The following is a 19,845-nucleotide window of genomic DNA, read 5'->3' as shown; positions in this document are numbered from 1 at the left end:
AAGGGCCACTGTTAACACCCCTAGATCTGGCACAGCTGGGATCAGCTAATGCAGCACAGAGTGGGGGTTGAACCTGGGCCTTTCTGGGCTGTATGGCTCATTGCGTAAACCTGTTGAACTATCGGGGAAACTTGTATAGTTTGGAATTTAGTCACCATCATCATCATAGGCAGTCCCTCGGGATCAAGAATGGCTTGCTTCCACACTAAAAATTAGTACTCAGGTGACTGATGAACTCATTTTAAACAGTGCGTTAATTCTTTCATAATATGGATAATGTAGCCTCTGATGCTACATCCTTACTAACATGACATTTGGCACCAATGCAAAAGCAAAATACTGCAGATGCTGGAATCTGAAATAAAAACAGAAAAATGCTGGAAATCTCAGCAGGTCAGGCAGCATCTGTGGAGAGAAAAACAGAGTTAACGTTTCAGATCGATGACCGTTCGTCATGACATTTGGCAACTGAGCAGATGAGGGCAATGAACCTGCATTCTCCCATTGATTGTCTTTCTTTGTCTGTACCGTCATGAAAAGACCTGCTGGTCCGTCCAGCCTGTCCCACACAAGTATATACACTCCCCAACTCAACCAGAAAACATGTAGTCTCCTGGGGGAGACATAAAATGGATAATAACACAGGCTAATTAGGGGGGAAAAATCTAAAAAATTATTTTCCGACCCCACCCCCTCCTCTTAGGTGATTGCATCTAGTCCAGGGGATCACATTGGCCCTGACTAATATTAACAGTGCTGAGTGTCAGCGTTCCAATGTCCCTTGGCCTTGTTGGTCTCCCCTCTGCCCTCACCAGATCAGGCCTCATTTCTTGACCATTGAGAGGGTCCCAGAATTCCTTCCCCCCCGCCTCCCCCACCTCACCACCATTACCCCAGTAGGCAGGGTGATGACTCACATCCTCAGTTACCACCTGGTTTAGCTTTTTTTTTCAATCTTAGTCACTGTACCATAAGGAGATGGCAGCAAAGAGATAGCAGTGGCCCCTCCCCCGCACTCCGACACGCCCCAGGCTGTTCTCAGCCAGAGGAGAGCAGAGGCAAAGAAGTGAGGCCTGCGGTTCTAAAAAATTCTGTCAGCCTGAGTCGGGGGGGTGGGAGGCGGCGAACGCGAAAACTTTAAATGTTGGACAGGAAATTAAAAAAAGACAAGCAAACCAAAAATTCTACACAAATAATACACAGCGTAAGTTATATTTTTTTTTAAATGAATAAAAACACAAGCTGTATCAGTAGTGGAACATAATGGGCAGAACGCAACAGTCTCAGAGGCTTATCGCAACAGCCATGTAATTTGCAATAGCAGCAAGTGAGGGCCCCCCCCCATCCCCCTCCCCCTGGAAACCACATCTCTTCAATCCTGTCGTGATGCTCGCTCTGTTCGTGGTTTTAATGGGAATGGGGAAGCTGACGATGATGTCACCTCCTGCTTCAGCCGAGCCAACATGTAATATCTCCAGCCGAGCCACATCGAGCCTTGTCCCGGGGGAGATTGTCACTGACCGACTTGCAGTATCGCACTGCAGCTACAGTTTCTTGGAGAAGATTACATAAGTTTCTATAAATACATGCACATCAATATGTACATGTTGTGTATGTGTGCATATATATAAAAATGTATATATAGTAATATGTATGCATACTATATATATATATATAATATATATCTTAATTCATATATGTATATATAAATAGACATTCATATATTTATAGATTTAAATATACATTCATATATAATACCTGCCGTTGACATCCTGGAGTCCTGCCCGCTTCAAGGAGGAAATTGGAGCCTTGGAACAGGACAGAGGAAGACATTGTGCTGGGCCTGCTTCTTTTTAAAAAAAAAAAATAAGTCAATTGTTCATTCATTTTATTTTTACAAACTGCTGACACACAGGCACATATTAGGTTACAGTCTGCAGGAAGGCAGGGTCTGTGAATTCCGCCTCCATTGATAAGTACCACATTTGTGGGGCGGAGGAGGGGCCTTGCCAAAGCGATGCGGTACATCTTGTTCGGAGTTACTTCTGAAGGTCCCGTTGCAAAAGGGATGGGTCTCTCTGTCACATCTGCCCTGTTTTTTTTTCATCCCACGCTCTTACAGTTGTATTTTTTATTCTATTTTCTCCCCACTCTCTGCCCCCCCACTCCTGGGTGTATTGTATTTCCACAGGTTCCAGCCTCCTCCCCCCCCCCCCCAGTACTTCCTGTCAATGATCCTTCTTCATCTGTGAGCCTTGGGCAGTGACGGCAGCCTGTGTAACCTTTGCCCTTGGGGAGGAACAAGGGGACGGGACCTAGATTGGCTTTCAGTTAAGCAACGCCTCGATTTCAAAATTCTCTTCCTTGTTTAAAAATCCCTCCATGGCCTCGCCCCTCCCTAATCTCCTCCAGCCCCACAACTCCCCGAGATATCTGCCCTCTAATTTTGCTCTCTTGAGCATCCCTGATTATAATCATTCAACCATCGGTGGCCGTGCCTTCTGTTGCCTAGGCCCCAAGCTTTGGAACTCGCTGCCTAAACCTCTCTGCCTCTCTATCTCTCATTCCTCCTTTAAGACGCTCCTTAAACCACACCTCTTTGACCAAGCTTTTGGTCACCTGTGCTAATTTCTACTTGTGCGGCTCGGTGTCACATGTTTTGTCGCATAATACTCCTGTGAAGTGCCTTGGGATGTTTCTCTACATTGAAGGAGCTATATAAATACAAGTTGTTGTTGTTGTTGAGGTGTCGCAGAAAAGGTCCCACCTGAAGCCATGCTTGAAGACGTATCAGCAGTCAGGAGCGGGAACACTGGATGGCTCACATTAGGCTTAGTTCCACATGAGGCAGCAATGTGCTGAAAATACACTGGTTGCCTGACAGGTGCTGTATCGACAACAGAGATATAGGACTGACCTGAACAATTGAGGTCTTCCACCTGCCCACTGACTTAATGGGCAAAAGGAGACCTAGCGCCATGCACGGGCCATGTTTATTCAACCGTACGGAACGTTGGCATGGCAACGACTGGTTAACGCTTTCTGCAGGTCATGGGAGCCGTTGTTTTTTTAATCAGGCATCAAAATAACGCTGGTTGAGAAATCTAGGCCAGCAGTTGTCGATTTGTGTTTGCCCAATAGTACTGGTTGTTCCTCAAGTATCATTGAATGGTGACTCAGTGACATTGGGTGCCAACATACCGCCATGGGTTAGGAGTTGGCATCTCTCTGCAGGTTGCATACCGTGGGGCCATTGGCGGCAAGATGCCGGGCGCAGGGTTAGTATAACTCCCGTTCGAACCACAAGGTCTGTATTCAGGTACGGTGATTGGGAGGAATAAAACAGGACGGTAATTATTAATTTTCCTTGGCTGATGCATTTAAAAAGAAGCACAGTTACACACATGCCAAAGTGGGCCAGCGTGAGCAAGTGCACCAGTTTCCTGCTGTCGCGGTCGTGTGCAAGGGCAACCAAACCGTACAGCCGCTTTCAGAGGCACTGCCTCGTGCAGTTTTATACGAGGCAGCAAGCGATCGGGGTAAATCTTGACTTTGTGCGATGGAGTAAAATGAGCAATAGCGAGTTGACAGCCCATTTTATAAAGCTCTCCCAACCAAAGTCAATGGAAACAAAAATTGTGAGTGATGTAAAACGGGCGGCTGATTTGCTGTCATCGGTTTTACAATATTGCACAAAATTAAAGTTACCCCCGTTGATTGGAGGATGACATTTAAAGTAAGATAATAAAATCTAGAAAATCTTCTCTGTGTGGTAATTAGTTATTGCACCTATATAAAGGCATACACCAGCCATTGCTCCCATGTTTGAGTGCTTGAATCTGCTGAGGGAAGGTTTGTGTGAATTGGCCTGTGACAGAGGGAGTGAGTGGCTGCCCTTGTACATCTGAACTCAACCAAAACTCTACTGCCCATGTCCTAACTCGCATCAGGTCCCGTTCACCCATCGCCCCTGTGCCTGCTGACCCACATTGGCTCCCAGTCCAGCAACGCCTCGATTTTAAAATTATCATCCTTGTTTTCAAATCCCTCCATGCCCTGATCCCTCCCTATCTCTGTAACCTCCTCCAGCCCCACAACCCTCTGAGATCTCTCTGCTCCTCCTAATTCTGGCATTTTGAGCATCCCTGATTTTAATCGCTCCACCATTGGCGGCCGTGCCTTCAGCTGGCTAGGCCCCAAGCTCTGGAATTCCCTCCCTAAACCTCTCCACCTCTCTACTTTTAAGGCACTCTTTAAAACCTACCTCTTTGACCAAGCTTCTGGTCACCTGTCCCAATATCTCTTTATGTAACTTGTTGTCAAATCTTGTTTGATAACGCTCATTTAAAGCACCTTGGGATGTTTTACTACATTAAAGGTGTTATATAAATGCAAGTTATCGTTGTGCAGAACAGGTTTTCGATGGTGTCCCAGAACCCTGCAATTGCTGTTTCTTGTACTATTTAGCAAAATTTCAGCAGAGTTTTATAGTAACCCGATTTACGAGGTCTGCTTTCAATCTTGTGGGGTCAAAAAGAAAAGCATTATAAAATAAATTCCCTCCCACCCCCCCACCACACACTCCCCTCTGTTAAGTTTGCTGATTCTCAGTTGAGGTCTACAGTTCGTCTCGTTGTCCTTAGACCAGGAAAAGAGGGGTGGGGCGAATGGGCTGGTGTTCCTGCTCCCGTTCGCTATCCAGCAACTGCTAGCTGTGGATGGTGGCCAAGGACAGGATCGGGACTTGGCTTTGATTTTCCCTGGCCGAATATCCTGGCAACATTCTCTTTGAAAGCTGACTCTAATGGCCACTTTTTACACGCGAGCCTAAACAGAGGTCAGGTGACACTTAATGAACGGTTACCCAGCACGAGTCAGTGCCTTGGGACAAGGAGGGAGGAAATGGGATAACACTGGATAAAACAGGGAAACCAGGAAAACTGATCCAGAGCTGATAACAGTGCATTTAAGTCAATCACTGCTTTGAGCATTCCAGGTAACATAATAGATTTTGATAGGGTATCAAACTGGATTTGGGTGACCTTTAGATCGAAGGCAAACGGAACATAATTATAGAATTGGCCATTCAGCCCCTCGAGCCTGTTCCTCTATTCAATTCGATCAAAACAGACAGATGGACTTGCATTTATATAGTGCATTTTACGACCACCAGATGTCTGAAAGCACTTTACAGCCAATGAAGAAATTTTGGAGTGTAGTCACTATTGTAATATAGGAAATGCGGCAGCCAATTTGCGCACAAGCAAGCTCCCACAAACAGCAATGTGATAATGACTAGATAATCTGTTTTTTAATTATGTTGATTGAGGGATAAATATTGACCAGGACAATTAAGACAAGTGGATGGAGTTAAGGTACAGTTGAGCCCTGATCTCATTGAATGGCAGGGAACAGGCTCGAGAAGCTGATGGCCTACTCCTGCTCTTATATCAAAAAGATTGCCATTCTTGCCATAATGGCAGAAAGACAATTTTCATTATGACTTACATGGTTTCAAACTTCTCCGTGAGATATTCTTTTATTGTTAGGGTTATTTTAAGGGTTACAAATGTTTACTTATGAAGTCATTTATTTATGAATATAATTACAGGCAATTAAGAAATAGAATCAACTCGATACAGATGCAATGTCCCAAATCCGGAACCCTTGGGACCGAGGCCGTTCCGAATTTTGCATTTTGCTGGATTTTGGAACATCTTTCTGACGTCATGAATCCGGAAACACTCGAGCCCACGTTTGGGTATTTCCGAATTTTGGAACGTCAAAGGAGGGGGAGGTGCTCGCTGTGGAGGAGTTCGGGTCGCCGGGCAATGAGGTGTTCATGCAGGGCCCGTCGCCGTGGAGGAGTTCGGGCAGGGCTCGCTGCCATGTAGGTGTTTGGGCGGGCCCTGCCGCCGAAGAGCTGGTCAGGCGTGGCCTGCCGCCAAAGAGCTGGTCGGGCGGCCCCGTCGCAGAGGAGGTGTTCAGGTGGCTGGTGAGGAGGAGGTGTTCGGGTGGGTGAGGAGGATGTGTTCGGGCGGCTGGCGAGGAGGTGTTCGGGCGGCGGGTGAGGAGGAGGTGTTCGGGCGGGTGAGGAGGATGTGTTCGGGCGGCTGGCGAGGAGGTGTTCGGGTGGCGGGTGAGGAGGAGGTGTTCGGGCGGGTGAGGAGGAGGTGTTCGGGCGGGTGAGGAGGAGGTGTTCGGGCGGGTGAGGAGGAGGTGTTCGGGCAGCGGGCGAGGAGGAGGTGTTCGGGCGGGTGAGGAGGAGGTGTTCGGGTGGCTGGCGAGGAGGTGTTCGGGCCGGCGAGGAGGAGGTGTTCGGGCTGGCGAGGAGGAGGTGTTCTGGCCGGCGAGGAGGAGGTGTTCAGGCTGGCGAGGAGGTGTTCGGGCGGGTGAGGAGGAGGTATTCGGGCGGATGAGGAGGAGGTGTTCGGGCGGGTGAGGAGGAGGTGTTCGGGTGGGTGAGGAGGAGGTGTTCGGGCGGGTGAGGAGGAGGTGTTCGGGTGGGCCGGCGAGGAGGTGTTCGGGCGGCTGGCGAGGAGGAGGTGTTCGGGCTGGCGAGGAGGAGGTGTTCGGACGGGTGAGGAGGAGGTGTTCGGGCGGGTGAGGAGGAGGTGTTCTGGCCGGCGAGGAGGAGGTTTTCGGGTGGGTGAGGAGGAGGTGTTCGGGCGGGTGAGGAGGAGGTGTTCTGGCCGGCGAGGAGGAGGTTTTCGGGTGGGTGAGGAGGAGGTGTTCTGGCCGGCGAGGAGGAGGTGTTCGGGCGGGTGAGGAGGAGGTGTTCTGGCCGGCGAGGAGGAGGTGTTCGTGTGGGTGAGGAGGAGGTGTTTGGGCGGCTGGTGAGGAGGAGGTGTTTGGGCGGCGGGTGAGGAGGAGGTGTTCGGGCGGGTGAGGAGGAGGTATTCGGGCGGGTGAGGAGGAGGTGTTCGGGCGGGTGAGGAGGAGGTGTTCGTGCGGGTGAGGAGGAGGTGTTCGGGCGGGTGAGGCGGAGGTGTTCGGGCGGGTGAGGAGGAGGTGTTCGGGCGGGTGAGGAGGAGGTGTTCGGGCGGGTGAGGAGGAGGTGTTCGGGCGGCTGGTGAGGAGGAGGTGTTCGGTCGGGCGGGTGAGGAGGAGGTGTTCGGGCGGGTGAGGACGAGGTGTTCGGGCGGGTGAGGAGGAGGTGTTCGGGCGGGTGAGGAGGAGGTGTTTGGGCGGCTGGTGAGGAGGAGGTGTTCGGGCGGGTGAGGAGGAGGTGTTCGGCGGGTGGTGAGGAGGTGTTTGGGCCGGCGAGGAGGAGGTGTTCGGGCGGGTGAGGAGGAGGTGTTCGGGCGGCTGGTGAGGAGGAGGTGTTCGGTCGGGCGGGTGAGGAGGAGGTGTTCGGGCGGGTGAGGACGAGGTGTTCGGGCGGGTGAGGAGGAGGTGTTCGGGCGGGTGAGGAGGAGGTGTTCGGGCGGGTGAGAAGGAGGTGTTCGGGCGGGTGAGGAGGAGATGTTCGGGCGGGTGAGGCGGAGGTGTTCGGGCGGGTGAGGACGAGGTGTTCGGGCGGCTGGTGAGGAGGAGGTGTTCGGGCGGGTGAGGAGGAGGTGTTCGGGCGGGTGGTGAGGAGGTGTTCGGGTGGGTGAGGAGGAGGTGTTCGGGCGGGTGAGGAGGAGGTGTTCGGGCGGGTGAGGAGGAGGTGTTCGGGCGGGTGAGGCGGAGGTGTTCGGGCAGCGGGTGAGGAGGAGGTGTTCGGGCGGGTGAGGCGGAGGTGTTCGGGCGGGTGAGGAGGAGGTGTTCGGGCGGGTGAGGCGGAGGTGTTCGGGCGGGTGAGGAGGAGGTGTTCGGGCAGCGGGTGAGGAGGAGGTGTTCGGGCGGGTGAGGAGGAGGTGTTCGGGCGGGTGAGGAGGAGGTGTTCGGGTGGGTGAGGAGGAGGTGTTCGGGCGGGTGAGGCGGAGGTGTTCGGGCGGGTGAGGAGGAGGTGTTCGGGTGGGTGAGGAGGAGGTGTTCGGGCGGGTGAGGCGGAGGTGTTCGGGTGGGTGAGGAGGAGGTGTTCGGGCGGGTGAGGCGGAGGTGTTCGGGCGGTGGGTGAGGAGGAGGTGTTCGGGCGGCGGGTGAGGAGGAGGTGTTCGGGTGGGTGAGGAGGAGGTGTTCGGGTGGGTGAGGAGGAGGTGTTCGGGCGGGTGAGGAGGAGGTGTTCGGGTGGGTGAGGAGGAGGTGTTCGGGCGGGTGAGGCGGAGGTGTTCGGGCGGGTGAGGAGGAGGTGTTCGGGCGGCGGGTGAGGAGGAGGTGTTCGGGTGGGTGAGGAGGAGGTGTTCGGGTGGGTGAGGAGGAGGTGTTCGGGTGGGTGAGGAGGAGGTGTTCGGGTGGGTGAGGAGGAGGTGTTCGAGTGGGTGAGGAGGAGGTGTTCGGGCGGGTGAGGAGGAGGTGTTCGGGCGGTGGGTGAGGCGGAGGTGTTCGGGCGGGTGAGGCGGAGGTGTTCGGGCGGGTGAGGCGGAGGTGTTCGGGCGGGTGAGGAGGAGGTGTTCGGGCGGCGGGTGAGGAGGAGGTGTTCGGGTGGGTGAGGAGGAGGTGTTCGGGTGGGTGAGGAGGAGGTGTTCGAGTGGGTGAGGAGGAGGTGTTCGGGCGGGTGAGGAGGAGGTGTTCGGGCGGTGGGTGAGGCGGAGGTGTTCGGGCGGTGGGTGAGGCGGAGGTGTTCGGGCGGGTGAGGAGGAGGTGTTCGGGCGGGCTGGCGAGGAGGCCTCGAGGTCGGGCAGCACCTCGGGGTCAGCAGGGTCTGGATTCCAGAAAATTTTACGGATTCTGTATGACCCTGCCACCAATCGATCCAGATTCCGAAACTCCGGATTTTGGACGTTGCACCTGTACTGGGAAACTTAGTTATTTGACTCTGACCAGCACAGCTCACTTCCGGCCATTCTATCATTCTATGAAGGATTTGTGGTATATTAGAGAATGTTACAGTGGGACTGTGCAGTATACTGGAGAATGTTACAGTAAGGGATGTACAGAAAATTGGAGAATAGTACAGTGAGGTGTGCAGTATATCATCATCATAGGCAGTCTCTCGGAATCGAGGAAGACTTGCTTCCACTCTTAGCATGAGGTCTTAGGTGGCTGTACAGTCCAATACAAGAACCACAGTCTCTGTAACAGGTGGGACAGATAGTCGTTGAGGGAAAGTGTGGGCAGGGAGCCTGATTTGCCGCACGCTCCTTCCGCTGCCTGCGCTTGATTTCTGCATGCTCTCGGCAATGATACTCGAGGAGCTCAGCATCCTCCCGAATGCACTTCCTCCACTTAGGACGGTCTATGGCCAGGGACTCCCAGGTGTCAGTGGGGATGTCGCACTTTATCAGGGAGGCTTTGAGGGTGTCCTTGTAACGTTTCCTCTGCCCGCCTTTGGCTCGTTTGCCGTGGACGAGTTCCGAGTGGAGCACTTGCTTTGGGAGTCCCGTGTCTGGCATGCGGACAATGTGGCCTGCCCAGTGGAGCTGATCAAGTGTGGTCAGTGCTTCAATGCTGGGGATGTTGGCCAATATATCACAGGTTGTTGAATGAGGTGTGTATATCAGGTAGTGCTTTAATGAAGGTAATGGGGTAAACTTCGGGTCAGTGGCTTCCTTTGAACGAACGCCACCAACCCGAAAATCTTTTATGAAAATACCTGGTGGTCCCGGAGGCGCCTTCGATTATGGTCGGAGGCCTTCATTCCATGCGTAGCGTACGGGGGACAGGACTTTCCCGTACATACAAAAAAGATGGAGTCACGTGAGCCTGGACCACCAATCACTCTGCAGTATAGGTTGATCCTCTCTTATCCGGGACTCCCTTATCCAGCACCACCCCTTGTCCGGTACTATTCCCGGGTGGCGCATGCGCAGAACGCAGCCGGTCAAAATCCTACTCACCAATATAATCTTTCTCCTCAATCGGTTGCCTCCTCCTCGTCGCCGTGCTGGAACTCCTGCAGCTACAGTCCTCGGGCCGGCCGCTCCTCCCCACAGCACTCCCTCCAGGGGATCGGGGCGGCTCTTCGAGGCCCCCTGCACACTGGTTGGCTGGCTGGCTGACTGACAGTTGGTCCAGCCAATTAGCGCCAGCAACAGCACTTAAAGGCGCAGTCCACCCAAACATATGACCTCCCCTCATCCGGCAAAATCCCTCGTTCGGGACAGGCCAGGTCCCAAGGGTGCCGGATAAGGAAGGTTCAACCCATTATTTTCAATAAAAATAAACCCCTAAAACAAGAAATACAACTTATTAATTTTAAAAAATCTCACATTTAAAATTAATTGAAATTAAAGATAATTAAATGTTTTAGAAAAAATGTTTTTTTGAATTTTTTTTTACGTGTTTTAAAACTCATACATGGTAAAAGTAGGCTATGCCCCTGCTTTCACCATGCGTAAAAGTTTGAAGGACATTTGCTGGGCAAATAGCCCAATCTCACCCGCACAAATGTCCTTCTCCCGGGGATGCGGAGGATTTGTGAAGAGAAATCTTGACAGATCGGAAAAGCTGGTTTTCAGTGCATGTGCATCGCACCCCGAAAACCGGCTTTTGCGGGGCCTTGTCAGGTCCATCCGCACTTCGTACGCATCTGGCAAGGCCGGAATTTTAGCCCCAGTATGTCCTTATATTATATCAAAGGGCACGGAGACGATGAGAACCATTGCACTGTAGGAGAACTGGAGAATGTAAACCCAAATGAGTGTAGAGTGGATTTATTGGCAAAAGAGTGGAGAGGGTTAGTTGATGAGAAAAGCGTTGATCTGGAGAAGAAACGGGGCAGAAGAGGTGACAGAGCCTGAGCAGATTCCTGTTATTGAGAAAAGAGTCAGAGGATGAGCCATCGATACAGCACAACTGGAGAGGAAACTATACTCTAGGGTGTCAGCCTTGGCTCAGTGGTATCACTCTTACCTCTGAGTCAGAAGGTTATGGGTTCAAGTCCCCCTCCAGAGACTGCTACACTGTCAGAGGTGCCATCTTTTGGATAAGACATTAAACCGAGGCCCCGTCTGCCTTCTCAGGTGGGCATTCTAACTCCCATGACACTATTCGAAGGAGAGCAGGAGACATCTCCCCAGTGTCTTGATCAATGTTTATCCCTGAAACAACATCACTGAAGGGAGATTCAATTGTGGTGTGTAAAATTATGAGGGGCCTAGTTAGAGTGGACAGGAAGGACCTATTTCCCTAAGGAGAGATGTCAATACCAGGGGGCATAGATTTAAAATAGTTGGTAGAAGGATTAGAAGAAAGTTGAGGAGAACTTTTTTTCACCCAGTGGGAACTCACTGCCTGAAAGGGTGGTAGAGGCAGAAACCCTCATCGCAATTAAAAAGTACTTGGAGATGCACTTGAAGTGCTGTAACTTACATGGCTATAGACCAAGAGCTGGGATTAGGCTGGACAGCTCTTTTTCGGTCGGCACAGAAATGATGGGCGAATGGCCTCCTTCTGTGCTGTAAATGTCGAAGATTCTAATAGATTATATCTGGTTATTGTCTCATTTCTGTTCGTGGGAGTTTGCTGTGCACAAATTGGTTGTCGCAATTCTTACATTACAACAGTGACTACACTTCAAATTACTTTATTGGCTCTTTGCGACATCCTGAGGTCATGAAAGGTGCTATATAAATGCAAGTCCTTCCTTCCTTTGTTCCTTCCTCCTCTTTTTTCTTTCTTTCATGCATGGACAGAGCTTTGATAGAAGGAGGTATAAAGCTAGCTTTTTTAGGCGTGTGCAGTGCCAGACCTTGTCAAAAACTGGGTAATTGGAAACATTTTGTGTTTGGTTCAGGTCTGGTATTCAAACTGTTATGTTTGGATGAAGAATTCCATACAATCTAGGGAACGGGAAGTGGTTTGTCAGGCTGGAATTCTGTGCTTCGTGCTTTTCTAGAATTAGCTATGTGCATATCATAACATTGGACCTTTGCTCATCAACAAGATGAATGGCAGCCCGAGCCACACTTTCTCCTGGTGGGTGGCTTTAGATAGAATAGAAAATGCACTCCTGACATTTTTTTTTACAATAAAGTAATTTACTCATTTAAGACATTGTCCTCCCTTTCCCGCTCTTCAAGGTCTCCTGCACAGTGCAGCATACCCGGACTGAAGGGACAAGCAGACTCCTGATCTACTCCAGGTGTGGTCTTGACCCTCCATCATTGCCGTGTTGCCAGTTTGGTAGAAGATGGGCGTGAGTGGCACAGAAAGGGCTGACAAGTTCTCCTGCATTGCCTCCTGACCTAGCCCGGTTTTTAACGTGGTAGCTCTGCTGACAGCATGGGCTGGGTATGAAGCCGCAACCTAACACTCTGAGGCACAGTGGGTTAGTTGATACTCCCAATGTCACAGTGTTGTTACATCTGCATAGTCAGAGGAATGTAGTGTTGTTAAGGGTAACGTTTCCTAGTGTTGTATTTCGGACTGCCCATGGTCACTCTTTCGCTGGCATGTGGACCAGCTAAGTTATAGGGGCACTGGAGAAGGTGCAAAACAAGATTACAAGGATGATACCTGGACTGATAGTTATAACCGATCAGGAAGGAGTGAGCAGGCTGGGGCTCAATTCTCAAGAAAAGAGAAGGTTGAGGGGTGACCTGATAGAGGTCTTTAAAATTATCAAGAGGTTTGATAGGGAAGACATAGAGAAAATTTTTCCACTTGTGGGGGAGACAAAAACTAAGGGTCATAAATATAAGATAGTCATCTATAAATCCAATAAGGAGTTCAGTAGAAATGTCATTACCCTGAGTGGTGAGAATGTAAAACTCTCTACCACATAGAGTTGTTTACGGTAAAATTAGATAAACACATGAGGAAGAAAGAAATAGAAGCATATGTTGATAGGAAGAAGGAAGACTTGCATTTATATAGCACCTTTCATGACCACTGGACGTCTCAAAGTGCTTTACAGCCAATGAATGACTTTTGGAGTGTAGTCACTGATGTGATGGTGAGATGAAGTAAGGTGGAAAGAGGCTCGTGTGGAGCATAAACATCAGAATACAACTGTTGGGACAAATGGCTTGTTTCTGTGCTATAGATACTAAATAAGACCAGAAACTTAACTGGATCACCCACATAAATACTGCGGCTACAAGAGCAGGTCAGAGTGAGTGTCTCACCTCCTGACTCCCCAAAGCCTTTCCACCATCTACAAGGCACAAGTCAGGAGTGTGATGGAATACTCTCCACTTGCCTGGATGAGTGCAGCTCCAACAACACTCAAGAAGCTCGACACCATCCAGGACAAAGCAGCCCGCTTGATCAGCACCCCATCCACTACTTTAGACACTCACTCGCTCCACCACCGGCGCACCTTGGCTGTATTGTATACTATCTACAAGATGCACAGCAGCAACTTGCCAAGGCTTCTTTGACAACACCTCCGAAACCCGCGACCTCTACCACCTAGAAGGACAAGAGCAGCAGGCACATGGGAACACCACCACCTCCAAGTTCCCCTCCAAGTTACACACCATCCTGACATTGAACTATATCGCTGTTCCTTCATTGCCGCTGGGTCAAAATCCTGGAGTTCCCTCCCTAACAGCACTGTGGGAGTACCTTCACTACCCGGACCACAACGGTTCAAGGCGGCACCTCACCACCATCTTCTCAAGGGCATTAGGGATGGGCAATAAATGCTGGCCTTGACAGCGACGCCCACATCCCATGAACGAACAAAAACAACATTTCCTGCCTGTCATTTTCTTCCGTTTGTTCAGTAGGGCAGCTGTGGCACAGGCTAGTTCAAGGATTAGCTTTTGATGCCGTTTCATCCATCGAGGGTCCCACTCCCCACCTCCAGGCACTCAGTAGCCCCTCTCTTCCCCCCCCACCCCCCCCCCCCCCCCCACCGAAGACTGTTGGCACTTTCCAGAGGAGACTGGGTTACATAACCGCTGCCCGGCACTCTGTGTTGACCAATGCAGGTGTCATTACAGTAGCAGGTTTTAACACCTGTCCCTGCATGTGATGTGGAGGACAGGCTCTCCGATGGTAGTCCACTGATAACCATGAAGGGTAAAGAAAACCCTTTGTGCTCATTAATTATGAGCGTATAAGCACTAAGCACTAAAAAAGAAAGAAGTTGCCTTTCTGTAGTGCCTGTCAAGACCTCAGGACTTCCCAAAGCCCTTTATAGCCAATACATTCAAAGTGTAGTTAGTCACTATTGTACTGTAGGAAACACAGCAGCCAATTTGTGAACAGCAAACTCCCAAAACAGCAAAGAAATAGTGACCAGATAATCTGTTTTAATGATGTTTGTTGAGGGATAAATATTGGCCAGGACACCGGGGAGAACTTGACTGTTCTTCTTCAGGTTAGTGCGACGGGATGTTTTACATCCACCTGAGAGAGCAGACAGTGCCTAGGTTTAATGCCTCACCCAAAAGACAGCATCTCCGACAGTGTGGATGTGAATGTGCTGGGGCTGAGGTGAGACGCCCTCCATTAATGGACATCGAACTCATCCTGCTCCGCAACTAATCCGTGCGATGACGTCCCTTTAACTGGTCATCAGCGTGTGCAATAAAATGGTTTTCAACTTATTGAACAAAAGTCTCATCTGCCGTGATACGATTGCTAAGCTGTCAATAAGCACGCCCGCTCGGCTAAATACCTGTGAACTTTCATTAAAAGCAAATGTAACAAGGTTGCACCATCTGGCCGTCTCGTTGCCGTGCCAGTGGACAGCTCGACAAGAGATTCAGCTGAAAGTAATGGAGCAGGCCCACTGCAGCAATTGTTTACCCATGCACATTCCCCTTTAAATGTCTTCCTTTAATGTATCTTGGCTGTGCTGGAGAATGTGTTGACATGAACCCTTTAACGAGGAAGTATTTGTTAGAAATGATGTGATTTTCCAGACTTTTCCTCAGTCTCTCCACCCCCTCCCCCTGCCGCCACTCTCTCCCCACCACCTCTCCAAACCACTTCAGTCAGGCAATAAATTCTACCGCTTGGAAAATCCTATGCTGTTTATACAAAGAGCAGTCTGCTATGAGCCTCCTGCTGTGTCCCACCCTAACACTCTTCTTGTGTCTCCCTTTCTAACTTTGCAGATTGATGTGGAGGGGAAGCAGGAAGTGGTGCTTTACGACCAATGCACGCGAGACCCGGGCAAGCTGGCGTCGGACAGCTTCACCTCTGTACTTCTTGGCAAGCTGGAGGACTGCTTCCACTACGTGTCTCTACTGGCAGGTACGGCTCCCCGCTGTTCTCCCCCCCCCGCCGCCCTCCCCTCTCCCCCCTCTCTCCCCCTCAGCCCTCCCCTGTCCACTTTCCATCCTTGCTGTTAAATGCCCTCGATTTCCTTCTTTATTTTAAAAAGAAACATTACAACTTCCCCATCGAAGAGCATTTGCAGAGTGCTCAAAGTTATTTGTGGTTTCCTTAGACGTCGTGTTAGATTAAAACGTTTTTTAAAAAAAAAAGATCTCGTGGGGCCAAAATTCAGGGTCTCGGAAAGACCCGTTCCTGCCCGTTTGCGGCGGTCATGCGGCGGAATCCCGTGGCCACCGCTTTGTGGTCAACTGGCCGACCCGACCCAAATTTAGGTTGGGGATTTTTCGGCCCAATTCCACCCCGATGCTGATGAGCGCCGCAAACGCGTCATCAGAACGCACACCACCGCTCTCCCTCACCTGAAAAATAAACCGAGCCAAATTCAAGTCAAAATAGCGATGCCCCGCCACGCGATGCCCCCAACAGCTTTCTCTGTCGGTGTACCTTATCCCCAGTGAGTGCGGCCAGGCAGCGCAGCAGCCCTTCAACGGGAGGGCCCACTGCCGACCAACTTCCCGATCGGCTGGCAAGATCATGTCCACAGGTTCAGCTGGGACGCCAGTGGGCAGGCTGGCACCCCCTCTTGGGTGCCAGGCCGCTGGCCCAACCGAAACCCTCCCTGGTGGCCCAGTGGCCAAAGATAAAAAATAATGCATTCTCCCTCCTTTAACAGAGGGAAGAAAGCATGGTGACGCACAGGCACTGTGATGTCACCACCGCTCCGCCGCTGAGTGACAGAAGCGGAAACTCGATCCCGACCCAAATTCAGCCCCTGAGCCTGCTTCCTGTCGATCTCCCGCCCCCACTATGACCGACTTCCGGTGGGACTTAATTTCAAAGTCCTGAAAATCGATCATACCGCAGGGATCCGCCTCCTGGATCCCTGCGGTAAAAGCAGGTAAAAACGCATAGGCGGGCCAGCTTTCTTGTGCAAGTGAATTTCGGCCCCTGTGGGATGTTCAGGGCTCAACTGAATGTATTTCTTTGTGTAAGCTGTTCATTGGGGCTATCTGCCAGCTGGGTTAATTTATCCAGTGAGTACCTGATCCATACTCAACATGAAGTTCCATCCCAGGTCTGTGCTGAGCTCGTTATCCTCAGGTGGGGTAAGGGCGTTACAACTAAATACAACTTTGGAAAAGCATGATTCAATCAAGCAGAGTCAGCATGGTTTTATGCTGGTCGCTGATTGCAGTGCGGGCAAGCACAGCAGGAGGGGTGAAGGAGCGCAAGAGTTTGTAGATGAACATGACCGGGGCCCAGAAGGGGCAAGGGCCCAGAGGCAGCACGAACCAGCCCACATTGCTATATGTGTGCGTACTCGGTCCGTGCAGCAGAGCTGGTCTCCAGTTGTCTGGGCTAATCCTTGCCACTGGACCAAGACCTAGCTCTGTCAAGTCCGTGTGGTGGCTGGTGTGCAATGGCCACCACACGTTAAAAAAATCCATGCACAGGCATCTTCCACCCTCCAAGATGTAATTCAGGATCTGGAATATTAGGTCCTTCATTGAAACACCTGTGAACTCATCCCTTTTTGGCGTGGAAGCAAGTCATCCTCACTTTGAGGGACTGCCTATGATGATGATGATGATTATGAAAGGGAAATCAGGTTCGACAAATTTTCTGGAGTTCTTTTAGGATGTAACGATAAGGGGGATAAGGGGGAACCAGTGGATGTGGTGTATTTTTGGATTTCCAGAAGGCATTCGATAAGCTGCCACATAAAAGGTTACTGCACAAGATAAGAGCTCACGGGGTTGGGGGTAATATATTAGCATGGATAGAGGATTGGCTTACTAACAGAAAACAGAGAGTCGGGATAAATGGGTCATTTTCCGGTTGGCAAACAGTAACTAGTGGGGTGCCACAGGGATCGGTGCTGGGTCATCAACTATTTACAATCTATATTAATGACTTGGATGAAGGGACCGAGTGTAATGTAGCCAAGTTTGCTGATGATACAAAGATGGGTGGGAAAGCAAATTGTGGGGAGGACACAAAAAAATCTGCAAAGGGATATAGACAGGCTAAGTGAGTGGGCAAAAATTTGGCAGATGGAGTATAATGTGGGAAAGTGTGAGGTCATCCACTTTAGCAGAAATAATAGAAAAGCAAATTATAATTTAAATGGAGAAAGATTGTGAAGTGCTTCAGTACAGAGAGACCTGGTTAGAGTATAAAAGCAGAGAAGTCCTGCTCCAACTGTAGAGGGTATTGGTAAGGCCACTCCTAGAGTACTGCGTACAGTTTTGGTGTCCGTATTTAAGGAAGGATATACTTGCATTGGAGGCTGTTCAGAGAAGGTTCACTAGGTTGATTCTGGAGATGAGAGCGTTGACTTATGAAGATAGGTTGAGTAGGTTGAGCCTATACTCATTGGAGTTCAGAAGAATGAGGGGGTGATCTTATCGAAACATATAAGATAATGAGGGGACCTCGACAAGGTGGATGCAGAGAGGATATTTCCACTCATAGCGGAAACTAAAACTAGGGGACATGGTCTCAGAATAAGGGACCGCCCATTTAAAACTGAGATGAGAAGGAATTTCTTCTCTGAGGGTTGTAAATCTGTGGCATTCTCTGCCCCAAAAGGAGGCTCAGATCTTCACGAGAGAAGGAAAGGAGAGCGGAGGGCAGAAAAAGGAGGCTTTTTTATTTAGGTTGCGTTTATTTCCAGCACCAGATTTCTGATTGGTCACTTTGGAGGACAAGATACACCCACCAGTCTCTCTGGAATGTGTAATTAGATTGTGCCTGCCTACATAATCAATTACTTTGTAAAGTGAAATTCGAGCCATTCTGACTGCCTTGCTCCAGACAGAACAGAGCTCACGTCGAACAGACAGGGCTCGCCCTCATGGGTTAAGGCCTGCTCCCACCCCCCAAACAAGTTCCTGCCTTCCCCAACAAGTTCCTAACCTTCCTCCCATCCCCCGACTTTCTGACCTTTACCCTCACCAACAAGTTCCTGACCTCGTCACCCACCCAAATGCTTAACCTCCCCCTGCCCAAGTTCCTGACCTCCTCCCCCACGGGGGAAGAACGTGATCCTTCTTACCATCTGGATCACGTTATCGCTCTCATTCTCCCCCTCCCTTCTCCCCTTTAGACCTGGATTACGTTCTTCCCCCATTCCCATTGTGCTCTTCATCCTTTTTACCTCCATCCCCCCCCCCCCCGGCGTGTTCCTGGCCATCTCTACTCCTCTCTGATCATCTCACTTCCCACTTCAATCCTGTCTCCCTCTCCCTTCTCCCTTCCTCTCTCACTCACCCTTTGATTTTCCTTCCTTTGATTTCCTCTCCCCTGCTCTCTTTCTCCTCTCCCTCCTCTCTCTCTCTCTCTCTCTTCCCCCCTCCCCCCCACCCGATCCCCTCTCCCTCTCTCTCCCCCTCCGATCCCCTCTCTTACCCCCACAATCCTCTGTCTCTCTTACCCCCCACCGATTCCCTCTCTCTTTCCCCCCTCTTATCCCCTCTCTCTCACCCATTCAAAACCCTGTCTTTCGCCCCCCTCCAATCCCCTTTCTCTCTCCCCTTTCGATCCTCTCTCTCTCTTCCCTAACCCCGGTCACCAACGGATCCAGTGACTTTCTCCTTACGGAGCCGAGGAAATGGTGACTCACGCTTAAGGCAGCAACTGTTGAGTACTGCACAGGCTTGGCTTCGGAAAACCTCGAGCATGCTCAGAAAGGGATCGGGTTTGCATGCGCAGAATGCCGCAAAAGTGTTTGTGCAGATGATCATTCCGCTTTTTTAAAAATAAAGTTAATTATGAAAAAAATGCTCCTTGGTATTGGGCAGTGTGATGATACGTATTACAATCGGATACGGTAGTGCAGTGGTTCTGATACTGGAGTTGTAATCCTGAGGCTTGGACCAGTAATCCGGAGATTGTGAGTAACAGAGGACTGGTAACCATGGTGGGAGAGTAGGCCACAATGTGCCTGACCCAAGGCCTGCACTCGAGTATCCACCAGCTTATTCACTCCTGAGAATCACAACAGCGACAAGGAATATTAACCTGGGCCACTACCAAATGCTCCCCCTCACCACCCAATCCAAACTGAGCATCAAATCAGCCGTCAGGTGAGCTGATAGTTGCCCCGATGACAGAATCACGTCCTGAGCCGCAGACAGTGGCTAAGCCAGAAATTCAGACACTCTGGAAGCAGAAATCAATCTTGTGCAGCTAATTATTCAAAAAGAAAGGGTTTTTCCCGAGCTGTCAATTAGTGGCTGGCACGGCGAGCACTGATTGTAGGCTTGCGAAGGCAAAGGCAAGTTCTAAATTAGTTGTAATCACAGAGTATGATGATCCCTTTTTTGTGGGGTGCTTGTGTGTATTTTTCTGATAACATCACAATTCCTGGTGAACAAGTCGCATGATTAAATGAGATCATTGGGATGAGGACAAGAGGGCATGTCAGATGATGTCCATCAGTTGTGGGGAGTGCCGACTGATAGCCCGAAGCAGCTGAAAAACAATGTTACTAACTGATTTGGGCTCTTCTGAGGATCTCTGTGCCAGAATATAGAGACACAGGTACAGGAGGAGGCCATTCAGCCTGCCTTGAGTCTGCTC

The 19,845-nt window shown here is 50.5% G+C and overlaps 1 protein-coding gene across 1 annotated transcript in view; it reads left to right on the top strand.

Moving 5' to 3' along the window:
• LOC139279988 (dual specificity protein phosphatase 8-like) overlaps positions 1-19,845 on the top strand; it is a 242,316-nt gene that overhangs the window by 94,295 nt on the left and 128,176 nt on the right. Inside the window, exon 3 of the mRNA XM_070899385.1 lies at positions 15,039-15,177. Within this exon, the coding sequence (XP_070755486.1) occupies positions 15,039-15,177 (139 nt within the window). The remainder of the gene's footprint in view (positions 1-15,038; positions 15,178-19,845) is intronic.

Source organism: Pristiophorus japonicus, chromosome 14 (genome assembly GCF_044704955.1).
Source record: "Pristiophorus japonicus isolate sPriJap1 chromosome 14, sPriJap1.hap1, whole genome shotgun sequence".
Taxonomy (NCBI): domain Eukaryota; kingdom Metazoa; phylum Chordata; class Chondrichthyes; family Pristiophoridae; genus Pristiophorus; species Pristiophorus japonicus.
Note: the sequence above shows the minus strand (reverse complement) of the source record. Positions and strands in the feature narration are given on the sequence as shown.